Genomic DNA, 22,396 nt, shown 5'->3' with positions numbered 1-22,396 from the left:
CTTGACCGGAATCGAACCTGGGACCCTTCAGTCCGCAGGCCGACGCTCTATCCATCGAGCCAAACCAGCTGGGGCTAATATTTCTTTTTAAAAATTTATTTTCTTTTGTATTTTTGTTTGGTTTTCTTTTTGTGCTTTTATAATATTTATTTTTTAAAAGATTTATATATTTTTTAAAAATATATTTTTATTGATTTCAGAAAGGAAGGGAGAAGGAGAGAGATAGAAACATCAATGATGAGAATCACTGATCAGCTGCCTCCTGCACGCCCCCTACTGGGGATCAAGCCTTCAACCCCGGCATATGCCCTGACCGGGAATTGAACAGTGACTTCCACTTAGCTTATTGTCAAGTCCATCATTCTGACTCTGAATCGTGGGTCCTTGCTGGGCTCTGCTAACAGCTTCCATCAGTTTAATGTCATATAGTTTAGACCAGTGATGGCGAGCCTATGACACGCGTGTCAGAGGTGACACGTGAACTCATTTTTTTGGTTGATTTTTCTTTGTTAAATGGCATTTAAATATATAAAATAAATATCAAAAATATAAATCTTTGCTTTACTATGGTTGCAAATATCAAAAAATTTCTATATGTGACACGGCACCAGAATTAAGTTAGGGTTTTTCAAAATGCTGACACGCCGAGCTCAAAAGGTTCGCCATCACTGTCCTAGTTCATAGGCCCACACTCAACCAGTGAGCCATGCCGGCAGGGCTATTTTTTATTTTTTTAGAGAGGAAGGAAGAGAGAGAGAAACATTGATGTGAGAGCGATACATCTGTCAGCTGCCTCCTACACGCCCTGTACTGCAACCTGGGCATGTGCCCTGACTGGGAATCAAACCAGCAACCTTTTGGTGCATGGGACATTGCCCAACTGAGCCACATCTGCCACGGCTCTTTTTTTAAAAATTGATATTAGAAAGAGAGGAAGAAAGAGAGAAGAGAAACATTGATTTGTTGTTCTACTTATTTATTCATTCACTGTTTGATTCTTGTATGTGTCCTAATCAAGGATCGAACTCACAACCTTGGCGTATCAGGACGACCCTCTGACCAGGGTTGCTAATATTTCTTAAGCTTTTGCCAGGTGCTAGACACTTGACTAAACCCATTTAATGAATTCTCACCTAATACTCCTAACAACACTAAAGAACAGGTGGAGTTCATTATGTCCCATTTTCATATGCAGGCACAGAGAAGTTAAGCAACTTGACCCACATCACACAGCTAGTAAGTGGTTGAGTCTCAGAAAGGTGAAGGGAATTCCTTACGCAGCAAGAGCAACTTGACCCACATCACACAGCTAGTAAGTGGTTGGGTCAAGATTCATACCCACACATCTGAGCACAGCCACAGCATGAACTGTTTGTCAGGACCAAGGCTCCCATGAATCTAGTGCTGTGCTCAGCTGTCCTAGTGGCATCTCATTCAGTCCTCACCACAACCCTTTGAGATTGAGACTCTCTTATCTCTGTTATATGGATGAGGACTCTGAGTCTCAGAGAGGTGAAGGAAATCCTTACGTAGCAAATGGTTAGCAAAACCAGGGTTTGAACTCAGGGTTTCAGACTCCAGAGCCTGCCCCTTGCTGCCCCTTTTGCAAACAGCTTCTAATAGGTACTCATAGGTGCCAGTTCCTTTATGTGTACTAGTCTGGTCCTTACAACCCTTCAAGGTAGTTGTTCTTATTTGTCTGCTTTTACAGATGCACAACAGGCTCACAAAAGTTGAGTAACTTCCCTGAAGACACCAGCTCATAAATGGAAGGGTCAAAATTTGAACTTCAGGCCTGCCTGAGTCCAAAGCATATTTTCTTTCCTCTTTGCCTGCTGTCTCACAGCTCCTAGGCCTGGGCCTGCCTGTTTATTCCACTCTCCCAGCTCTCGAGGGGTGTGCAGTCTATTTGGAAAGACAATGTGCACACACAACAGTCCTGTCACACCTCAACACAGCGGTGAGCAGGATTAGGTGCTGTGGGCAGGGCATGAGAGCCCTGAGGCCGAAGTGGTCACAGAAGCTGTTAGAGATTAGACAGGCCTCCAGCAAATCCTGGTGAGCAACGAGGAGGGAGGAGCTGGGACTTGGTAGGAATAAGGGCAGGAAGACCTAAGCTCCAGTGACTCGTGAGGGAAAAGATGTGGGAGAGAAGCCGGGAACAGAGGTTGGGCCCGATTGTGAAGGGCCCTTATATCATGACAAGAAGTTTTTCTTCTATCTTGTTTTTTAGGGGAGGCGAATGAAGGGTTTTGAGCTGAGAGGTGACTCAAAAGGGGCTATTTAGAGGAATGTGCCAGTTGTATACAACCAGGAGGTCACAGTTCAATTCCGGTCAGGGTACATGCCCGGGTTGCTGGCTCGATCCCCAGTGTTGGACGTGCAGGAGGCAGTTGATCAACGATTCTCTCTCATTATTGATGTTTTAGCTCTCTCTCCCTCTCCCTTCCTCTCTGAAATCAATAAAAATTATTTTTTTTAAAGAGAGACTCCAGCCCTAACCGGTTTGGCTCAGTGGATAGAGCGTCAGCCTGCGGACTCAAGGGTCCCAGGTTCGATTCCGGTCAAGGGCATGCACCTTGGTTGCGGGCACAACCCCAGTAGGGAGTGTGCAGGAGGCAGCTGATTGATGTTTCTAACTCTCTATCCCTCTCCCTTCCTCTCTGTAAACAAATCAATAAAATATATTTTTTAAAAATAATAAAAAATAAAAAGAGACTCCAGAGTGGGTTCCCCTGTCCCTGCCTGTGTGACCTTGGGCAAATCCCCAAACCTCTCTGGGCCTCTTTCTTATTTGTAAACTGAATGGGTTAGAACAGAGGCAGTGAGCAAAGGGACATTTATCAATTATCTGCTATGTGCTGGGGCTGTGTATTCTGTTCTTTGAGGTTCCTGCTAGCTCTTAGATTGTGCCACCAGCAGAAATAGGAACCAGGCAGAGATAAATAACACTCATTATGACACTTTAAATTTTACACACAAAAAAACCTCAACCCCAAGCTTTGGAAACTTTGTTTCACATCCTGGTTCTGCCACTTAATAGCTGTGTGACATTGGACAAGTAACTTAAGCTCACTTTAAAGTCTCCGAAACCTGACGATAATGATAACCTAACTTCTTGGGATGTTATCAGGGTTAAAGAAGATAACTGTATGCAGAGTGCTCAGCATACAGTAGACCAGTGGTTCCCAAACTTATTTGGCCTACCGCCCCCTTTCCAGAAAAAATATTACTCAGCGCCCCCTGGAAATTAATTTTTTTTAAATTGTAATAGCAGTTAAACAGAAAGATATATGTATTAATGTTTCTACCTTTTTTGTAAAATATAGTAAAGAAAGGTGTAAATTAGAAACATTGAAGTTTGAAATTATGAAACTATTTATTGAACTCAGAATAGAAAGGTAATACAAAAAAAGTTAAAACAAATGCACCTGTGGCCATCACCGCCCCCCCTGGATCGCTGCAGCGCCCACCAGGGGGCGGTAGCGCCCACTTTGGGAATCACTGCAGTAGACCCTCAGTGAAGTGTTCTCTTTCCCTTGCCTTTTCCCTTCATTTTTTTTGAAATATATTTTTATTGATTTCAGAGAGGAAGGGCGAAAGAGAAACATCAATGATGAGAGAGAATCATTGATCGGCTGCCTCCTGCACATCCCCTACTGGGGAATCGAACCCGCAACCTGGGCATGTGCCCTTGACTGGAATCGAACCCGGGACCCTTCAGTCCGCAGGCCAAGGTTCTGTCCACTGAGCCAAACTAGCTAGGGTGTCTTTTCCCTTCTTTCTCTCAGTTATTCTATGAGCCAGTAATAACAGGCACACTTCTTAAGCATTTACTTTGTGCTACTTCACATATTTAACACATTTAATCCTCACAATAACCTGATGAGGAGGGTACCATTATCCCCATTTCAGTGACTGAGGAAACAGAAGCACAGAGAGGTAAAATGATTTGCCCTGCCACACAGGTAACCAATGGTATCATCAGGAGAAACCCTGCTAGTAAGAGGGGGAGCCAGGATTCATGCTCCAGTCTACCTATTATTCCCATTTTACAAATGAGAAAACTGAGGCTCAGAGAGGTTTGACTTCAACCTCACACACAACCAGTCAGTGGCAAAACCAGGTTTCAGAGTGTATCCATTGGCCTCAATCCCCCTGCCCTTTACCACGCTGCTGGGTTTTAAGAAAGAAGTGGATGCTCAGATACTTAGTTCCATTTCAAGCACACTGAGGTGATGGTGAAACAGCCTTCTGGTAACTGGATGTGAGAGATGTCTGGCAATGAAGCTGGAATGCTGGGCCCAGCTCTCGAGGGGTGTACAGTCTATTTGGAAAGACAATGTGCACACACAACATGTGCCCACAGCAACAGATGTCTGTTTGCTTCACTAATGCCTGCCAGTAGTAATGTGCTTAGAATAGTACCTGCACATGGTACATACGCAGTGAAGAATCATTGCCCTTATTCCTGCACATGGTACATACGCAGTGAAGAATCATTGCCCTTATTCCTACACATGGTACATACGCAGTGAAGAATCATTGAAGGCAAGTCATCAAATTGGAGATATCTGGGGAGTCGATCCAGTGGAAGTGGTAGCTGAGTGCTAGGGATCACAGGCAGCCCCATGTGACTAGGAAATCTGTCCAGGAAGGAGCCACTGCTCTGGGGACTTGGTCCTCTGTGGCCTGGGTACCAAGAGGCTCAGTGGGTAGAACTGTGGGCTTTGCATTGGCAGACCTGGTTTCAGATTCCTGTTTTGCCAGCATTCCAGCTTCATGACCTCAGACGAGACCTTAGTCCTTTCTTTTTCTTAGCTTTTTACTAAAGTGTAACAGGCCTAGCAAAAGTGTACAAATCATAAGTGTCTATATTGCTAATATAGAATGTTGTCAGCATATAAAGAAACAGTGTATGAGCAGTGTCTCAGGAGTCCCCTTTCCCCCCTTCTGATCACTGTCACCCCTCCAAGGGTAACCACGATCTGACTTCTAACACCATAGATTACTTTTACCTGTTTTTGAACATTTTGTGTTCTTACATGTGTGATTTCTTCATTTTACACAATGTTGATGAGATTCATTTGTATTGCTGTGTGTAGTTGTGGATCATTCATTCCCATTGCTGTATTAGAACTCCATTGTGTGGCTATACTATATTTTTTAATCTATTCTACTATTGATAGACATTTGGGTAGGTCCAGCTTTTGGCTATTAGGAGAATTGTTGTGAACATTCTGTGTATGTCTTTTGGCTCACATCACATCATGCACATTTCTGTTGGGAAGACACCTAGGAGTGGGATTGCTGGGGTGCCTATGTTGAACTTTCATAGTTAGTACCAGTTTTCCAAAGTGCTCATATGAGATTTCTAGTTGCTTTACATTTTTGCCAACACTGGATTTAAGTTGGGTTTTTTTTAGCCATTCGGGTGCATGTGTAGTGGTAGCATATTGTGGTTTTAATTTGCATTTCCCTGATGACTAAGGAGTATGAGGACCCTTTCATGTGCTTATTAGTCATTTGGACAGCTTCTTTTATTAAATGCCTGTTTGAATCTTTTGTCCACTTTGAATTCAGTTGTCTGACTTTTTCTTACTGATTTTATAAGACTTCTTTATATATTCTGGATATAAATCCTTTGTCTTTTGTCAGATATTGTAAATATCATCTTCTACTCTGAAGGTCACCTCTTCATTCTTTAAATGATATCTTTAGATGAACAGAAGTTCTTATGATATATGCAGTTTAGCAACTTCTCTTTTATGATTATCCCTTTTGTATCTTTTAAATTTTTTTTTATTGATTTTTAGAGGGAGAGAGAAACATCGATTTGTTGTTCCACTTATTTATGCATTCATTGGTTGATTCTTGTATGTGCCCTGACTGGGGATCGACCCTGCAACCTTAGCATATTGGGATGACACTCTAACCAACTGAATTACCCAGCCAGGCAAGCCCCTTTGTGTCTTGTTTAAAAAATATTTGTCTACTTCACAGTCATGAAGTCCATGAAGTCGTTCTCCCATTTTTTTAAAATATATTTTTATTGATTTTAGAGAAGAAGGGAGAGGGAGAAAGATAGAAACATAATGATGAGAGAGAATCATTCATCAGCTGCCTCCTGCACGCCCCCCACTAGGAATCAAGCCCGAAACCTGGGCATGTGCCCTGACTGGGAATCAAACCATGATCTCCTGGTTCATAGGTTGGCACTCAACCACTGAGCTACACAGGCTGTATCTTCAAAATTTAAGGGCAGCCTCCAACATAAACGTAATTCCATGACCACATCTAGGAAAATTAATAGTTCCCAAATTTCTAATCTATAGTCATTTTCTGCCAACTGTCTTTTGTTGCTGTGTTTTATTTTGTTTTTCAAAACAGGATCCAAGTTAGGATCATGCATTGCTTAAGTCTCCTAAATCTTTTTTTTTAAATATATTTTATTGATTTTTTACAGAGAGGAATAGAGAGTTAGAAACATCGATCAGCTGCCTTCTGCACGCCCCCTTTTGGGGTTGTGCCTGCAACCAAGGTACATGCCCTTGACCGGAATCAAACCTGGGACCCTTGAGTCCGCAGGCTGACGCTCTATCCACTGAGCCAAACCGGTTAGGGCTCCTAAATCTTTTTTAACTTAGAGCCATCCCCCCTCTCCTTTTGTAAGTGACTGACTTTTGTTGGCGATCAGGCCAGTGGTCTTGTAGGTGCCCCACATTCTGGATCTGTTTCTCGTAGCATTGTTTACTTTGTCCCTCCACATCCTGAACCTCCTGAATTTGGAAATTGGATCTAGGCTTGAATAGATGCAGTTAAACCTCACCATGCCTTTCCAGGGCCTTCTCTGATAGCCTTTCTCAGAGTTGTGTAAGGGCCTCCGTGTGTGAGCAGGTGTAAAGTTTTAACACTTCCCAGTCCTAGTAAGTGGTAGCAGTTCTTAGTATTTGTCCCCACCTTAAGCTGGCATTTTACTCTAACGTTTGTTCCCTGGAAAGTTTCCCCAAGGCTTCTCTTGTCCCAGCCAGGAAGCAGTGGCTTCTCCCCGGCTGGGGCTCCTGGATCCAGGCTTGGACATCCCCCATCTTTCTCTCCCACCCTCAGACAACACAGGCAGTTCCACCTACCGGCCACCCCCTCGGACCCAGGAGGTGATGATCAATGGGCAGATGGTGAAGTTGAAGTATTGTTTCACCTGCAAGATGTTTCGACCACCCCGGACCTCACACTGCAGTGTCTGCGACAACTGTGTGGGTAAGTGAGGGACCACAGGGAGGGGTATGGGGAACCCTGAGAGAATTGAAGACTGGAGGAAGGGAGTCATTCATGTGGGGCTGGAGGGGGGTGGCATGTTGGAAAGATCCAGGGCTGGGCAGGAAGTCTGGGTCACTCAGATTTGCTCTGACCAAGAAGGAACCTGAGAATGACCAGTGGGCTCTGAGTGTGACCACTGGTGTCTTGGCTTCAGCCCAGGATCAGTGGATTCCTTCCCCGCAGCTCGGAAGTGGGGCAGACACAGAGAGGCCCTGAACTCTTCTTTTAGGCCTCAGCCTGGTCCTCAGAGGTTCAAGGTCCCAGAACCAGAGACTTGGACCAATAACATCCTAGATGCGTTTGGGCCAGGAAGGAAATGATTTACCAACCGGTGCCCAGGACCACCTATGCTGAAATACTTTGATCTGACTCGCAGGGTTTGGGAAGGACAAGAGTCTGGGAACAGAGAGGTTTAAGCTGGTGAGGTGGAGAGGAGGTAGCCAGGATTGGAAGCTGAGCTGCTGACCCACAACTGCAGTGGTTGCTGGGGAACCAGAGACTGTGTTCCAGAGGCTGGGCAGCTCTGATGGGGACCAAGGGTGTGCCCCTGGGAGGTATCGTAAGGTAAATGCTATGCAAGAGGGCCCGGTGAGCTGTGCCACTGTGACTGTGCACAGTCCCCAGGGCAGTGAGCTCATCAAGCTGGCTCAGCATTCCCTGAGCAAGAGAATAGTGGGGAACACCCCATGACGACAGGCAGTGAAGTGGGTGACTCAGTGGGCGTCATTCATCCAAGAGAATCAGCCCCACCCACCCCCTGCAAAGGGTGCTGGCCTTGGTGCGAGGCCTGCAATGGGCTTGTGACCCATATTCCCACAGGGGACTTTCCCCTACCCCCGGGGACGTGGTGCTGGTGTGAGATCAGCCCTCTGACCAGGCCTCGGGTGCCAGTTCTCCACTAGTTACATAGCGGTCTAGCCCCTCCCTGGGCCTCTAGTTCTAGCTTGAGGGACAAGGGTCATTAGTTTTTGGTGTGTGGCAGGGGTCGTAGGCTGGGCAACAAGTACTTTTTGTGGATCTTCCTTGTACCAGACACGGCTGGGCCCTGGGATTCAGCTCATTATGAGGCCAACACAGGCCCCCCCTTATGGAGCTTATAATTGAGCAGGGGACACTGGCCAGTCCACTAATTGTAAATAAATATGTGAACACCATGGACAAAGTGCTGCAAAAGATAAGTGCCAGAGCAACAGAGCAGGTAACAGGGACCCTTACCTTGCCTGGGGTCAGAGGACACTTTCTTAAGGAAGTGGCTTTGCAGCCAAGACATGAAAGAGGAATTTCCCTTCACCGGGAAAGACGGGGAAGAATGTGTGAGCCGTGGCAACCAGTTCCCACAGGACCAGAAGCAGGGAGTGTCTGAGAGCTGCTGGTGCGGAGAGTGAGGGGGTGGGAAAGCCAGCCAAGGTGTGAGGCCTCTGAACACCTGTGCTGGTTGGTTGCCAGCCAGGCCTGCACTAACCCCTCTCCCCCGGCCCTTTTCCAGAACGGTTTGACCATCACTGCCCCTGGGTGGGCAACTGTGTGGGGAGACGGAACTACCGCTTCTTCTACGCGTTTATTCTCTCCCTCTCATTCCTGACGGCCTTCATCTTCGCCTGCGTGGTCACCCACCTGACGCTCCGTGAGTTGGCGGTGGCAATGGGAGCGGGGACAAGCAGAGGGCGGGCCAGCCAGCTCAGCCAGGCTGAGGAGCTGTGGTCACCGTCCCTCTGAGCCGTGTTCTCTCCTGTTTCTTCCAGGCTCTCAGGGAAGCAACTTCCTCTCCACTCTGAAGGAGACACCAGCAAGATATCCTTGGCCTTTGACTGCTAGTGGGCAGCCTGGTGGGAACTGAGGCCCCGTCACTGGGATGGGTTCCCACACCTCATCCTATAAACAGAGGGCAATGATGTAGAGCAGGTGTTTGTCCTCTAGAATCCAATATACACCCAGGCTTGAGCTGATCTTAAATGGGCTCTTGTGGGACGGGGTGGCCGAGAACTCTCAGGAGCCACAGTCCCTGTCTTCCCTTAAGGCACCAAGCTCCCTTGACCACGGCCACAGCTCTTGGTGCTTGGAACCCTCAGTTCCCACTTCTGCCCATCACCCTGGGCTCGTCCTGCTCTTGAGGGGAGCTCTTCAACCCTTCTTGAGGCTCAGGGGGTGATCCTGCTAAGAGGTGGTGAGTGGGCCATAGGAAGGTTACACACTTATTTCCTTTCTGGGGAAGGAGAGGGGAGAAAGGCTGGGCGTGGCAAGATCCCAGGCGCAGGGGAGGCTCCCAGCCCTGATCCTGGTTGTGGGTCCTTGACTGCCTGCTCACTGTGCTGGAGTTGGTGATCTGCTTCTTCTCCATCTGGTCCATCCTGGGCCTCTCAGGGTTTCACACTTACCTCGTCGCCTCCAACCTGACAACTAACGAAGATGTGAGTAAGGCTGGACCCTTGGCAAGAGGCGGGGCTGAAGGAGCTGGAGTGGCAGCAGTGCAGCCCTGACTCTCAGCCTGCTGGGGAAACGTGGGTGCAGATGATAGGCAGCCAGCTCCTGCAGTGCTCATGGCTTGGCCCTGAGACCCAGCACAGCTTCTGAGGCCCCCACGTGTGTTGGCGCTCGGTGCAGGCTCCCAGGGCCCCCAAGATGCTTTCTCCCTAACCCCAGAAAAGCAGCACTCGCACCGAAACAGTCATTACATTTGGCAGCACATTGTTGTTTCCAGAGTTCTTTCGGTTCCCATCATCTCTTCGGGTCCTTTTGCCAACTCTGAGGGATGCTTTTTCTCCATTTGATGGCTGAGTGACTTGCCCCAAGATTACGCAGCTGGGAAGGGATAGAGTCAGGATTTCACCCAGGCGCCATGGCCATGCTCACTGCCCCCCGCTACAATTGTAGGCAGCAGAGATGTGACTGTTCTGAGGTGTCCTTGATGCTCCCTGGGGCTTCCTTATTGACGGGAACAGCCAGGACAGGACCCTGAGGTTCCATTAATCCTCCCTACCTGCTGCCTTACCCTCACCAACAAGCATTGTTTGAGCACTCACTGTGTGCCCAACCCTGGGCCAGGGACCTGACCTCCCCTTCGCGTTCTCCCAAACAATAAAAAAGCAAACAAGAGTGTCCATTCCAGGGTCACTATCTGATACTAAGGGGCCCATCGACTAACAGAAAATACCTTCTGTGACCTCAGCTTCTCATTTAGTGAAACAAAACTTAACACGCATGATAGGGTATCATGTGCTGGGTGATTGGTACAGAGCAGACTCTCCTAAGGTGGTTTCCTGGGTGCTGGTTCTGTAGGATATTACTAGGGGTTAAGTAAAGAGGACTGATATAGCCAAATAAATTTGGGAATCTCTGGGTTAAAGTTAAGCAGGTGTCCTTCACTGCTAAACTCCTCAGTGCCTTTGTTAATAGGCTTCACAGAGCTAGAGATTTCGTCTGATGCTCCAACAGTGCTATCAGAAAGTTGGTATCAGAGAGTTCCCTATTTTTCAAATGAGGATTCAGAGAAGTAGTGATCTATCCGGGGTAACGCAGTGAGTCTGTGGCAGGAAAGGCAGCCTGACCCCTGTGCCCTTGTCCTGCCCTCCACCTTAGGAGGCTGGCTAGAGAAGAGAGGATACACCCAAAAAGTTTCTTTGGAGGCTTCTCCGTGGCTCTCCTTTGTCTTCTGTCCAGTTTGGGGCCTCCTCCTCTCTGCTAGGTGCCCCCCACCATCCAGAAGGCCCCCACATTCTCTCTGAATGGCCCTGGTTAAAGACATGTCCTCTCCAGTAGTCTAGTTGGAACTGGTTTCAGAATTTGCCAGTTTTCCCATGCCTCTAGCCCCCCCCTTAGAAAAGCGAAGCAAAGGGAGATAGGTATCTGACCCAGACCTCCTTCTACTTGCAGATCAAAGGCTCGTGGTCCAGCAAGAGAGGTGGCGAGGCCTCTGTCAATCCCTACAGCCATAAAAGTGTTATCACCAACTGCTGTGCTGTGCTCTGCGGCCCCCTACCTCCCAGGTGAGACTGGGTGACCTTGTGAGTCCACATCTCTCAAAGAGGTTCTGGAATCAGCAGACCTCTCCCCACATTACACTCCTCTGTCCCCATCCCCTGCTGAATGCTCTCAGGGCATTTGTCACATAAAGGAGTTCTATGAAGAGTTGTAATTTTAAGTCATGTGCTCATTGTAGATAAAAAAATAAGTACAAAATATGAAAAACAAGAGTGTTAGGTCTCGCATGTAATCTTACTCCCCAGGGATAACCACAATTAATGTTTTGGCCAAACTGGGGGGGCCTCCATTCTCCCTCCTAGAAGGAGAAAGCCCTGGTGGTTCAGCCCTGCTAGGAAGCACCCCGTCCATCCTGACAGCAGAGGGCGCCAGATGGGAGCTAAATGGCAGTGGACACTGGGAACAAAACTTCCCACGCTGTCCCCTTCTCCTCCCACCAATTCTGCCAGAAAAGGGACAGTAGGAGTCGCACTATCTCCAAATGCCCTTTCATCCTTACTGTTCCCCTCGCCTGCAGCCTGGCTTCTTGGCAGCCACACAGAAAGGTGAGCTAGTTTGAATTAACAGTGAGTAAATTCTATGGCCAAAAGCCAGGTGTCCAGAGTGTGGAGAGAGGGCCCTTCTGGAAGGGAGGAGTCTTGAGCTCCCAGCGGGAAGACACCTCCCTTTTCCTCAGATTTTCCAAGACTTCCCTTGGTGGGGCATTTATTTCCTACCCTGCGTGCTGTCCCCACAGTGTTCCATGGCTGTACCCTCTGCTCCCCAAACCGAGGTTCCCACGGCCTTAGGCATGAGATCCCCCCAGCTGATCAGTGGCAGGAGTGACAGGATAGAGAGGCCAGGGCCGGGTGCCCAGAGGACCACACCAAGTCTCTGCCATCCAGCCCCCAGTCTGGTGTCCTGGTGTCAGGCAGAGCCCTCACATGTCCACCTTGTGTTTTTGAAGCCTGATTGACCGGAGGGGATTTGTGCAGCCTGACACCCTGTTGCCCTCACCCATCAGAAGCGACGAGCCAGCCTGTGGAGCCAAGGCCGATGCCAACATGGTAGGAGGCCACCCCTGAACCTGGCTCAGTACTCGCCACCTGCTGGCCTGTTTGCCCTTCCGCACTCACCTGCCGCACTCCACACCTGCCGAGACCCTCCCCATTCCACCCAAGGGAAGCAGAGCCACCAAAGACTCAAGTCTTTTCGTATTTATTTCCCACCCTGCGTGCTGTCCCCACACCGTTCCATGGCTGTACCCTCTGCTCCCCAAACCCAGGTTCCCACGGCCTTAGGAGTGAGATTCCCCCCAGCTGATCAGTCGCAGGAGTGACAGGATAGAGAGGCCAGGGCCAGGTTCCCAGAGGACCACGCCAAGACTCTGTGCCAGGGCGAGCCCTGTGTGAGTGAAGGTGCGGACTGAGTGTAATGCCTCCCAGTTGGGGAAGCTGCTGAGCCCTGCTGAGCTGGGGTTCTGGGGTGAAACAAGACCCAGGAGCAGTGGCCTTGGACAGCGGGCTATGGGACAGGATGTTTCCATGGGCTACTTTGGTTTGCAAGCTCCTTCATTCTTTTTGTGATGATCATTGTTTTTCTTTGGTTTTTTATTTTTTTATATGGAGTTGGCCAATAGAATAGAGCTGGGTTCTAGGTAGAGAAGGCAGAGTTGGAGGTGGATGGGGGCGGAGGGGTGGGGTAGCCTGTGTCAGAGGAAGCCAAACCAGCCGGCCAGGCACCCAAGACCTCAGCTCCAGCATGATTCCTGGGAAGCACACTAGGAAGTGGGGCCTTGCCATTTCTCCGCCCATAGAGGGTTCTCTATGGGATCCCAGCCTGGCCCCCCCATCTCTTTCCCAAGTCAGGTCTGGGATGGGTTGGTAATACTCATGCTGGTAATACTTGAAACGGGTTTATTAATGCTGGGTATTTTGCACAATTTTATAGACCTCTTTTCTACATTTTTTAAATGGAAGAAGAATTCTTAAAAAGTCAGCCATTTTGCTGTCTGTGTAGTGCCAGGTTATCAGAAGGCAAATTGATTTTAATAAGTTTATTACAAGAGACCTTTTGACTGTGAGTGTGTGTGTGTGTGTGTGTGTGTGTGTGTGTGTGTGTGTATATGCTTGCCCTTGTACAAATGTGGCTGGCTCCCACTTCCCCACATCCCCTGGGCTGCCCTCCTCCTCACCATCCCCCTCCAGTGTCAGCCAGCAACAGCAGTACCGGCCTGAGCCATGGGGACAAGGAATGTGCGCAGTGGTTACAAGAGACCCCTGGGCTCCTTCTGTGGCTCAGCCCACATCCTCCTACCTTTCTCTCCTCCAGGGACTTCCGACAGCCAGTGGCTGGGGACTCAGCCACCCCCAACCCCACCCCTGCCACCCAGCCCCCAGGTCAGGCTTCCAGCTGGGATCTGCCTAGACAGGCTGAGGCTGGGTGTGGTGCATGGGGTAATGGCTGTGAGGAGCGGCTGCCACCCTAGAAGCCACACCCCCTCCTCCAAGCCCCGAGTATGGGACCCAGTGCCAAGGGCTAGAGAACAGGGAATCTCTGCCAACTGGAGGCCTCCGTCCAGAGAAAAGGAAGGAAGGAAGGAAGGAAGGAAGGAAGGAGCAAGGTGGGCCAAGGCGAATGAAGATTGGCCTGAATCTAGGCCAGAAACTCAGAGAATGTCCCTCCTCTGCTGGGAACTATAGTTTCTTGTCAAAAGAAATAGATAGGAAATTGTTCCTCTCTCCCCCTCCTTGGCCCTTCAAATGGGCCGAAGTCCTTGGAAAATGACATAGGAAGTCCCCTTATCTTGCCCTGCCTTGCTCCAGAGGCTAGTGGGTCACAGGCAGTTGAGAAGTGGCAGCCACAGGAGGTCTCCTCTGGGAAAACAGCTTCCCTTCGCCCAGCCTTAGTGCCCCGCGCCAGGCTGCAGTGGCACTGGGAGGGGAGCAGGACGCTGGGTAGAGGAGGTCGACTCCCATCTGACTTTTATTTAAGCTAGTGTTCTTTGTTCCTGCTTGTAATAAAACTTTTGTTTTTAAGAGTTGATTTGCTTTGGTTTGGTTTTTGTTTGCTCTTCTTTGCTGAGGCCCCAAATGGCAGCCATCTATTCTGTCAGTCAAACTTGGTCTTTCCTGGGGATACAGAGAGAAGGCAGGCAGCCCACCGACCTGGCTAAAGTTCTCTCCTGGCTGGAGTCTGTCTGCTGGAGGCAGAACAGAGAGCACTGCGGCTAGGCATAGGCGTGTAAGAAGAGGCCACTGTCCCCTCCACCTTCCCCTGCCACAGGGGCTTGGAGGCCCACAAGTTCCTTGCTCTCTTTCTACTCTGACCCCCAGTGACTGCTCAGCTAAGAAAATGTTTATGAGACAGTAGATTCCAGTTTGAGAGCTGGAGCCTTCTTGGCCCTCACCTCCGTCTGGGCAGCAGAGCCCAGCCAGACACCTCATAACACTGGCCCACCTCTCTGGTATCTCCTCCAGGAGGACACCTGTCAGGATTTTGCCATCTCCTGCACAGCCTGAGGGGAGCTAACAGTCCTCTTTGCAGAGGGTTAGCTGGTAAGACCATCTCTTCCCTGTCAGCCAGCACTGCCCGCTCCCCTCACACACCATCTCATCCTCATCGCATGCCTCGCAACCCCATGGAGCCCATTCATCTGTCTGGTGTGTGGTGTGGTGTGTATGCTGGTGGTGGTAGGGTCCCCAGGGCTCCCCCCTGAGCAGAAGGATGGGGTTGGGGCGAAGAGCCCAGCCCCCCTCCGGATGAGGAAGTAGTTTCTCACACAGCAGCTCTCCGACTGACGCAGGAGGTGAAGGGTGAGGGTGGGGAAAGGATGGGGTACCTGCTCTCAGATGCCTGGGTCTATTCTGGTGGTGTCCTGGTGTACAGGGGCCTTTGATCACTAACACTGTGTCCTGGCTTTCTGTCCCTGCTGAGCTTTCTCTCACCTGCCCGTCTTCTCTCCTGCTTCGTTGCCTGCTGCCCAAGCCTTGGCCCTCTGTGGGGAAGAGGCCCTTCTGTGGGGAAGAGGCAGGTGCTGTGGAACCCCTCTAGGCCTCCTCTTTCCTCCCCACCCCACTAACCCTCTCTCTTCTCCTTCTTTGCTGTCTTGCCCGGGATCTCCAGTGTGTGCGGGGGCTTAAGGACCTCCTGAGGACCGCTGCTCTCTTCCTCTCCAGGAGTGGCCTGGGGGGAGCCAAGCACCTGGCACCTCCACCTGCCTAACCTGTGGCCCATCTGCCACCATCTGTGCCTACAGGGTCTACCCCCACACCTGCCCCACATGTGTGCTCTCTAGGGTCCCCCCATAGGGGCCAGGGGACTGACCTCTTTGCCCCCATCCCCACTCCATGCTGGCCAGAGTGTAGAAAAGCCATAACGCAGCTGTCAGCACAATGATGTAAGACTATGCTGAAACTCACCCTCCCCTCTTCCACCTTACTTCCCCTTCCCCAGATTTGTAAGGTGTCAAGACTCTTTAGGAATCTTGCCTTACAGCCTGCCCCCCAGAATCAGGCACAGCCGTAGTCGAGCTGAGCAGGTTTCTTCAGGAGCTGTCTGGGGTGTTGTGGTTGATGACGCTGCTGAACAAGTTTGGTAACAGTTTTAAGCACAACTGGTTTGACACTGTTCCCACGGCCCCCTCCACCCCCAGCACTTGAGTAGAAAGGTTGCAAGGAAGATGCTTGTACCCTTTGCTCCAGGCACCGAGGGACTGAGCTAGTTCTGGCAGCCCCTTGTTCTTCAGAGGAATTAAAGGAAACTGGCTGGGCCTCCGGAATCTGCTAAGCCCATGGCTGGGGTCTGCTTGTCTGCTATCCTGTACCTTTTTTAAACCAAAATAAAGATTTCCCTCTTCTTGCCATATCTTTGGCTGTCTGGTGCCACTCTTTCTTGGGGCCTGGGGGTGGGGCCTGTGATGAGTGTGCAGGAGAACCACTGCTTACAGCTGCCAGCTTTGTTCCAGCTGGTCAGTGCTGTTTGGAGATTTTTAAAAGGCACGGCATCCCTGGCTGGGTGGCTTAGTTGGTGGGAGTGTTGTCCTGAATAAGGCCAAGGTTGCAGGTTCCATCCCTAGTTGGGGCACATACAAGAGTCAACCAATGAATGTATGGATGGGTGGAGCACAAATTAATGTTTCTTGCTCTCTCTCCCCCTCTCTCTAAAAATATTTTTTTTAAAAAAAGGCATAACAAAGCAAGAAGTGGCACAGGAAGAATGACCAGCATCCTCTTCACTGTGCCCCTCCAGAACTCCTGGTCTCAGCTCCAGAGACCTTTAAGCCTTAGCTGACCTCTGAACAACAGAGGGGTTGACTCCAGTCTGGGACTGTCACACCCCTGAACTGAGCTTAGCCCAGGGTAACACTCTCATGGAGCCTTCCCTCTCCCAGATGCCTCCCTACATCAAGATACACAGTATGCTAGGAGCTAAATAATAGTAATAATAATAACTACAGTGGCCATTCAGCAAGGGCTTGCCAAGTCTGTTTTCTCACCTAAACCTATGAGGAAAGTGCTGTCAGCCTTTTTACAGATGAGGGAACTGAGGCTCAAGGAAGGCATAGGAGTTGCTCAGGGTCTCCCAGCTGATAAAGCAGCAAATTCAGTATTTGAACCTGATCTCTACCCTGACCTCTAACCCTTCTGCACTACCCAAAGAATGAATACTGCGCTTCAGGAGAAGGGAATCTCAAGAGGAGAAACCCTAAAATTAGAGAATGTCATTCATAGCCAGCAGGGGGCTTAGAGGAGATCTGTGAGACCTCCCTGTACCTATGGAGAAACAGGCCCAGAGGAAGGAACCTGCCCAAGGCTTTATACCTGAGCTGGAATGCAGCCCCACACCCTGAACTCATTCCATTTTCTTTCCAAAAATTCCACACCGTGTTCTAGACTGGACTGGTCTAGGAAATGTAGGGTACTCTAAATAGCAGTGTCTTGAGGAAGAAAAGTCTCAGGATAGCTGACTCATTTAAAAGTAATCTAATCCCCCCGCCAAAGGCAACTAGTAGAGTGAGCTCTTGACTGGATAACTGAACTCTAGTTTATAATTAGGGGGAGAAGATGATCACCTGTTTAGTTTGATCATTCTAAAACCGGAAAAATGTCCTAGGAAGTTCTTCCTGGAATCTTAACAACAGAGTCCTTCCTGCTGCAACCAGAGCCCTGTCCTCTGTTCTCAGTAGAGATAGACAACTAGTTGCTGCCTTCCTCTCTGTGCTACAACCCTTGAGATTCTATTTACCAGCTAAGAAGGGCTGGTTGTCTCTGAGACCAGAGGCCTTAAGCATGCTGGTAGGATGGATGTTATATAGAAGGGTGGGAGGTAGGCAGGATGAGGAAAGCCCCTTTGGGCTGCAGCCCCAGCTCCTGTCCTGCTGACTCAGGCGGCTGACTGTGGAACTCAGTGCCCTGCCGGGGCCTGCTGCCTCCTGCCTGCTGCCTCCTGCCTGCCTGGGCTTCTGGACTTGGGAAATGGAAGCCTGGAGGCAAAGGGAGGTGCATCAGACAGGAACTGAGTCAGGATAGACAGGCCAGAGCCAGCAGGAGATGTCAGGCAGCCTGGCTCCCAGATTCAGCAGGGAAAGGGGGCTTTCCTTTCTCTTGACAGGGTCTGTGCTGAGGGCATGGAGCTTTAGGGTGTGAATCGCCACCAGGTCTCCAGGTTTGAGTGATGGAAAAGAGAATGCTCCCTCCCTAAAGACAGAAATAGCTCCAAAATCGCCAGGTCCCAAGTTTATGCTGTTCTGGGACCTCCAGCTTTCCCTCATGACTTGGAAAGCCTGGACTGAGTCAAAAGAAGGTCCTTGAGGGCCCAGGGTTTGCATAGGCCAGAGGAATGTCCAAGATGGAGAAGGAGGAGGCAGTGTTGAGTGAGCGTATCTGACTATTCATCCATCTTCCTTCCCATGTGGACACCCAGCTGGGCAGGCTCTGGTTTTTGGTTGAGGCCTTGTGAGGGGCCCTTCCTCATTTCATAGGCCCCAGGTCCATGTTCATGCTGTGAGTATATATTTTTATAATAAATATAAAAATTGTTAGCTGTCCTGTGTCAGCCACGGGTTGGATTTTTTTCTATGTGATAATAATAGTTATCATCCATTCAAGCAAATGCTTCCCATCAACTCATCTAATCCTCACAAACCCATTGTATAGTTAGGAACACTGAGGCTCACAGAGGTTAAGTCACTTGGCAAAGGCCACAGCAGTTTGTAAGAACTGAACCTGGCTGGTCTGATTCCAAATATACTGGCTATTCTATCTCTCAGAAAAATAATACACATTCATGATAGATGATTTGAATAGGAAAAGGAAAAAAAGTCAGTTTCACTCCCTAAAGATACCCTTAGTAAGTTGTATTTTAGTGTACTAAAATAGTATTTTCCTTTCTATCATTTTCTGTCTGGATTGAGCAAAGCCTTCAGGATATTAAGCCTAAAATCCCTTCTGCTTCTTTTGAAAACCTATAGCATTAGCCCAGATATGTCCCTATTTTTCCTTCTAAGAAGCAGAACTCATCTTGGAGCCTCAGAGTTCTGGCCTAGGCCTCCCTGCCTCCAGAAGGGGAGGGGGGGGGGTGTTCAGACACCAAGAACAACCCAGGGAAGGACAGGCCTGTGACATGGTCCTGGCTCCAGGGTTAAGCTGGCTAGATCCCAACGAGGGGAGCCCCACCCCTGAGCCCCATCTGAACTATAGCTAGGGGTGGAGCAGATAAGCAGGAACCCACCTTCATGGGCGCAGTGCCAACACCTTTAGATGAAAGGAACCCTTGGCTGACACAAGGACAGCTAACAATAATAGTTTCCACCCAGCTACCAGGGACAGAAGGTTGACAACAGAGACCTCTCCATCCATGCCAGAGGTCAGAGGTGGGGCCTTGGTCAAAGGGAAGGGGCAGGAAAACCCCTGAGAGTCCGGCTTTGGGAGGCAGTCCTCAGCTGGGACTACTGCCCCATAAAACAAAATGGTATGTGTCACCTCCTTTTTCTTAGCCCTGTCTCTCTCCCCAGTTGCTAGCGTCCCCCCTGGGGAACCAAACTGGGCTGAGCACCCAGGTGGCCTGCTTCCCAGCCTCTGACAGAGGGTGAGCTGAGTCAGGCAGAAAAGTGGGCCAGGCAGCAGGGCCAGCCAGCATCTGGGCCCCCACCCTCCGTGAGCCCCACTCATACAGGATGGCTGGTGACTTGGAGGGGGCAGGTGACCTGGCATGGAGAGCCAGAGGGTAAGTCCTCAAACAAGTGGCAACAGGCCACCAACTTGAAAGGGAAAATTGTGCTGTGATGGGAAAGGTGTCCAACAAACCTACTGAGTGACTAATTACGACGGCTGGGCTGGAGCGTCAGAGGCTGCTCATTAAACACCTCATTAAGTGGCACCCTGAAAGCTGCCACCTGTGCATTCTGGGAGTTCAGAGGGGACAGGATCCTGAGGGAGAGGGAGGGTGGGGGATGGAACCATTTCAAGAAGCTTGGATCCCACTTCTAAATACATCCTGGAGCTCACAAGCCAGAGGGCTTGATGGGAGAGAAGTCAAGGAAGTAGGATGCAGGGGACTTAGTGGCTGTGTGACCTTGAGCAAATCTCATCCCTCTCTGAGCCTTAGTATTCCTGTCTCTAAAATGGGGTCATAGTCATAGACCTGCCCACCTCACAGAGACATCATGGGGATTAGATTGGATACTGGAAGCCAAGGTTGGGTAACTGTAGAGCCCTGGCTACACAGGAGTGCTCTCACCTGAACCAAGGGGGGCACCTCTCTGGCAGGAATGAGAACCCCATCCTCCTGCACTTGGCTCTGTGGGGTCTGCCTAGGCTGATGCAGCCAGGTGGCCGAGCCATCCTTTGCCCCTGGAAGGACTCCGTGAAGGAGAATCCGATTTGAGAAACGGGGGAGCTACCTCACGTGGGCACCCATGTCATGGGAGCCCTGAACAAGAGGGGGCAGCGTGGAGCCTGGCAGGTGCAGCCAACACCCAGATTTCTCCTGCTGACTGCCGGGATGACTCACCCCACACCCCAGCCCTTTTACCTTTAAGGAAGAGCCGGAAAGGGTGTGGGGAGAAGAGGAGAGGCGGTAGGTCCGGAGCCTCAGTCCCGCCCTCGGCCCCTCCCCACCCCACCCCGCTCTGGGCCAGGCCACCCAGCCAAAAGGCAGGTAGGGATCTGGGACGGCACAGAATCCTGCTTGGTCCCGAGGCAGCCGTCTAGCCTGCCGCCTGCCTGCCTGCCTGTCTGTCCCCAGAGCTGAGCTATGGAGAGAGCAAGTCTGATCCAGAAGGCCAAGCTGGCAGAGCAGGCCGAACGCTATGAGGACATGGCAGCCTTCATGAAGAGTGCTGTGGAGAAGGGCGAGGAGCTCTCCTGCGAAGAGCGAAACCTGCTGTCCGTGGCCTACAAGAACGTGGTGGGTGGCCAGAGGGCGGCCTGGAGGGTCCTGTCCAGCATCGAACAGAAAGGCCAGGAGGAGGGCTCGGAGGAGAAGGGCCCAGAGGTGGGAGAGTACCGGCAGAAGGTGGAGACCGAGCTCCGGGGCGTGTGCGACACCGTGCTGGGCCTGCTGGACTCCCACCTCATCAAGGAGGCCGGCGACGCCGAAAGCCGGGTCTTCTACCTGAAAATGAAGGGCGACTACTACCGCTATCTGGCCGAGGTGGCCGCCGGCGATGACAAGAAGCGCATCATCGACTCTGCCCGGTCAGCCTACCAGGAGGCCATGGACATCAGCAAGAAGGAGATGCCGCCCACCAACCCCATCCGCCTGGGCCTGGCCCTGAACTTTTCCGTTTTCCACTATGAGATCGCCAACAGCCCCGAGGAGGCCATCTCACTGGCCAAGACCACCTTCGACGAGGCCATGGCTGACCTGCACACGCTCAGTGAGGACTCCTACAAAGACAGCACCCTCATCATGCAGCTGCTGCGAGACAACCTGACTCTGTGGACGGCCGACAACGCTGGGGAAGAGGGGGGCGAGGCACCTGAAGGGCCCCAGAGCTGAGCCACGTTGCTACCTTCCCTGCCCTGCCCTGCCCGCTCCAGCCCCACCCACCCCCAGCGGAGAGGACTAGACTGGGGTGGGAGGCCCGACCCTCTCCCCAATGCTCTGCCGCAGCTCAGAGGGGCTCCATGGAGAGGGACCAGCAGAGCGGAGGCCCCTGGAGCCACTGGATCCCACTCCTCCTGCAGCTGTCGGGTTCTCCTAACCACTGGTCATTCCACCCAGCCTGCTCTCTGCGCCCCTCCAACCCTACCCGGGAACCGGCCACTTCTGCCTCTTCCCCCCTCTTGACTCCCTCCTGCCCCTGCTGCCTCTGGATCTTAGGAATTGAGTGTCCCACCCAGTGGCTGAGAACTGGACCGTATGGCAGAGGCTGGAGATGAGAGTGAGGTGTGTGTGTGTGTGTGTGTGTGTGTGTGTGTGTGTGTGTGTGAGAGAGAGAGAGAGAGAGACAGAGAGAGAGAGAGAGCGCGAGAGAGAGACCAGAATGAGAGGGAAAGCATGTCTGCTGGGTGTGACCATGTTTCCTCTCAATAAAGTTCCCCTGTGACAAATCCCGCTTGTCTTCCAGTTATTGGCGGCGGGCTGGGGCTGGGCTGGGGTATGATTTACAGAAAGCCTGACTTGGCACCTCTGGTTGAGGGCCCGAACCACCCATGGGGCTGGCTCAGCGACCGCAGGCCAGACTTTGGGGCCGGTGACTCCCGGCGAGCGGCCAGGGGACAGGCTCTCCCCGTCGGGCCCCAAACAAGCCGGCCCGGCCTCGGGAGGGTCGGGTAGCGCAAAGGCGGCTCCTCCGCGCCTCAGCTCTGAGGGGACAGGAAACAGGGAAGTTTCAAGTCTGAGGTCCGAGGACAGCGCCGCCGGGATACGCTGCGGGGAGCGGCACTGAGCACGGGGTCGGAAAGCGGGGGGAGTCCCCTCAGAGGCGCAGATCTGAGGCGGGAATTACGATCGGAAGCAGGGACGTGACGCCGCCAGGAAAAGCCCAGCTCTGAAGAGAGGGGAACGCCCCCCAGCGTGCGCGGACGGGACCCAATGAAACGGGCTGGCGGAGAGGAGGCGCGAGCTGGGGAGCGGAGGCCGGTGGGGGGGGAGCGGAGGCCGGTGGGGGGGGAGC

General features: G+C 51.2%; 2 protein-coding genes across 2 annotated transcripts in view; both read left to right on the top strand.

Moving 5' to 3' along the window:
* Nucleotides 1-15,488, top strand: part of ZDHHC18 (zinc finger, DHHC-type containing 18) — a 28,868-nt gene extending 13,380 nt beyond the window's left edge. The window contains exons 3-10 of the mRNA XM_014546754.1: nucleotides 7,108-7,257; nucleotides 8,804-8,941; nucleotides 9,060-9,108; nucleotides 9,623-9,725; nucleotides 11,188-11,300; nucleotides 12,242-12,341; nucleotides 14,754-14,831; nucleotides 15,400-15,488. Of these exons, the coding sequence (XP_014402240.1) occupies nucleotides 7,108-7,257; nucleotides 8,804-8,941; nucleotides 9,060-9,108; nucleotides 9,623-9,725; nucleotides 11,188-11,300; nucleotides 12,242-12,341; nucleotides 14,754-14,795 (695 nt within the window). The 3' untranslated portion in view covers nucleotides 14,796-14,831; nucleotides 15,400-15,488. The remainder of the gene's footprint in view (nucleotides 1-7,107; nucleotides 7,258-8,803; nucleotides 8,942-9,059; nucleotides 9,109-9,622; nucleotides 9,726-11,187; nucleotides 11,301-12,241; nucleotides 12,342-14,753; nucleotides 14,832-15,399) is intronic.
* Nucleotides 15,489-20,351: 4,863 nt separating this feature from the next.
* SFN (stratifin) lies at nucleotides 20,352-21,831 on the top strand. The gene has a single exon (XM_005875143.2). The coding sequence runs from the start codon at nucleotides 20,530-20,532 to the stop codon at nucleotides 21,274-21,276; it is 747 nt and encodes a 248-aa protein (XP_005875205.1). The 5' UTR covers nucleotides 20,352-20,529; the 3' UTR covers nucleotides 21,277-21,831.
* The last annotated feature ends 565 nt before the right edge of the window (nucleotides 21,832-22,396 follow it).

This window comes from Myotis brandtii, unplaced genomic scaffold (genome assembly GCF_000412655.1).
Source record: "Myotis brandtii unplaced genomic scaffold, ASM41265v1 scaffold456, whole genome shotgun sequence".
Classification (NCBI taxonomy): Eukaryota; Metazoa; Chordata; class Mammalia; order Chiroptera; family Vespertilionidae; genus Myotis; species Myotis brandtii.
Note: the sequence above shows the minus strand (reverse complement) of the source record. Positions and strands in the feature narration are given on the sequence as shown.

Coding starts and splice junctions, on each gene's coding strand:
- SFN (XM_005875143.2), top strand. CDS start 20,530: ATGGAGAGAGCAAGTCTGATCCAGAAGGCCAAGCTGGCAGAGCAGGCC.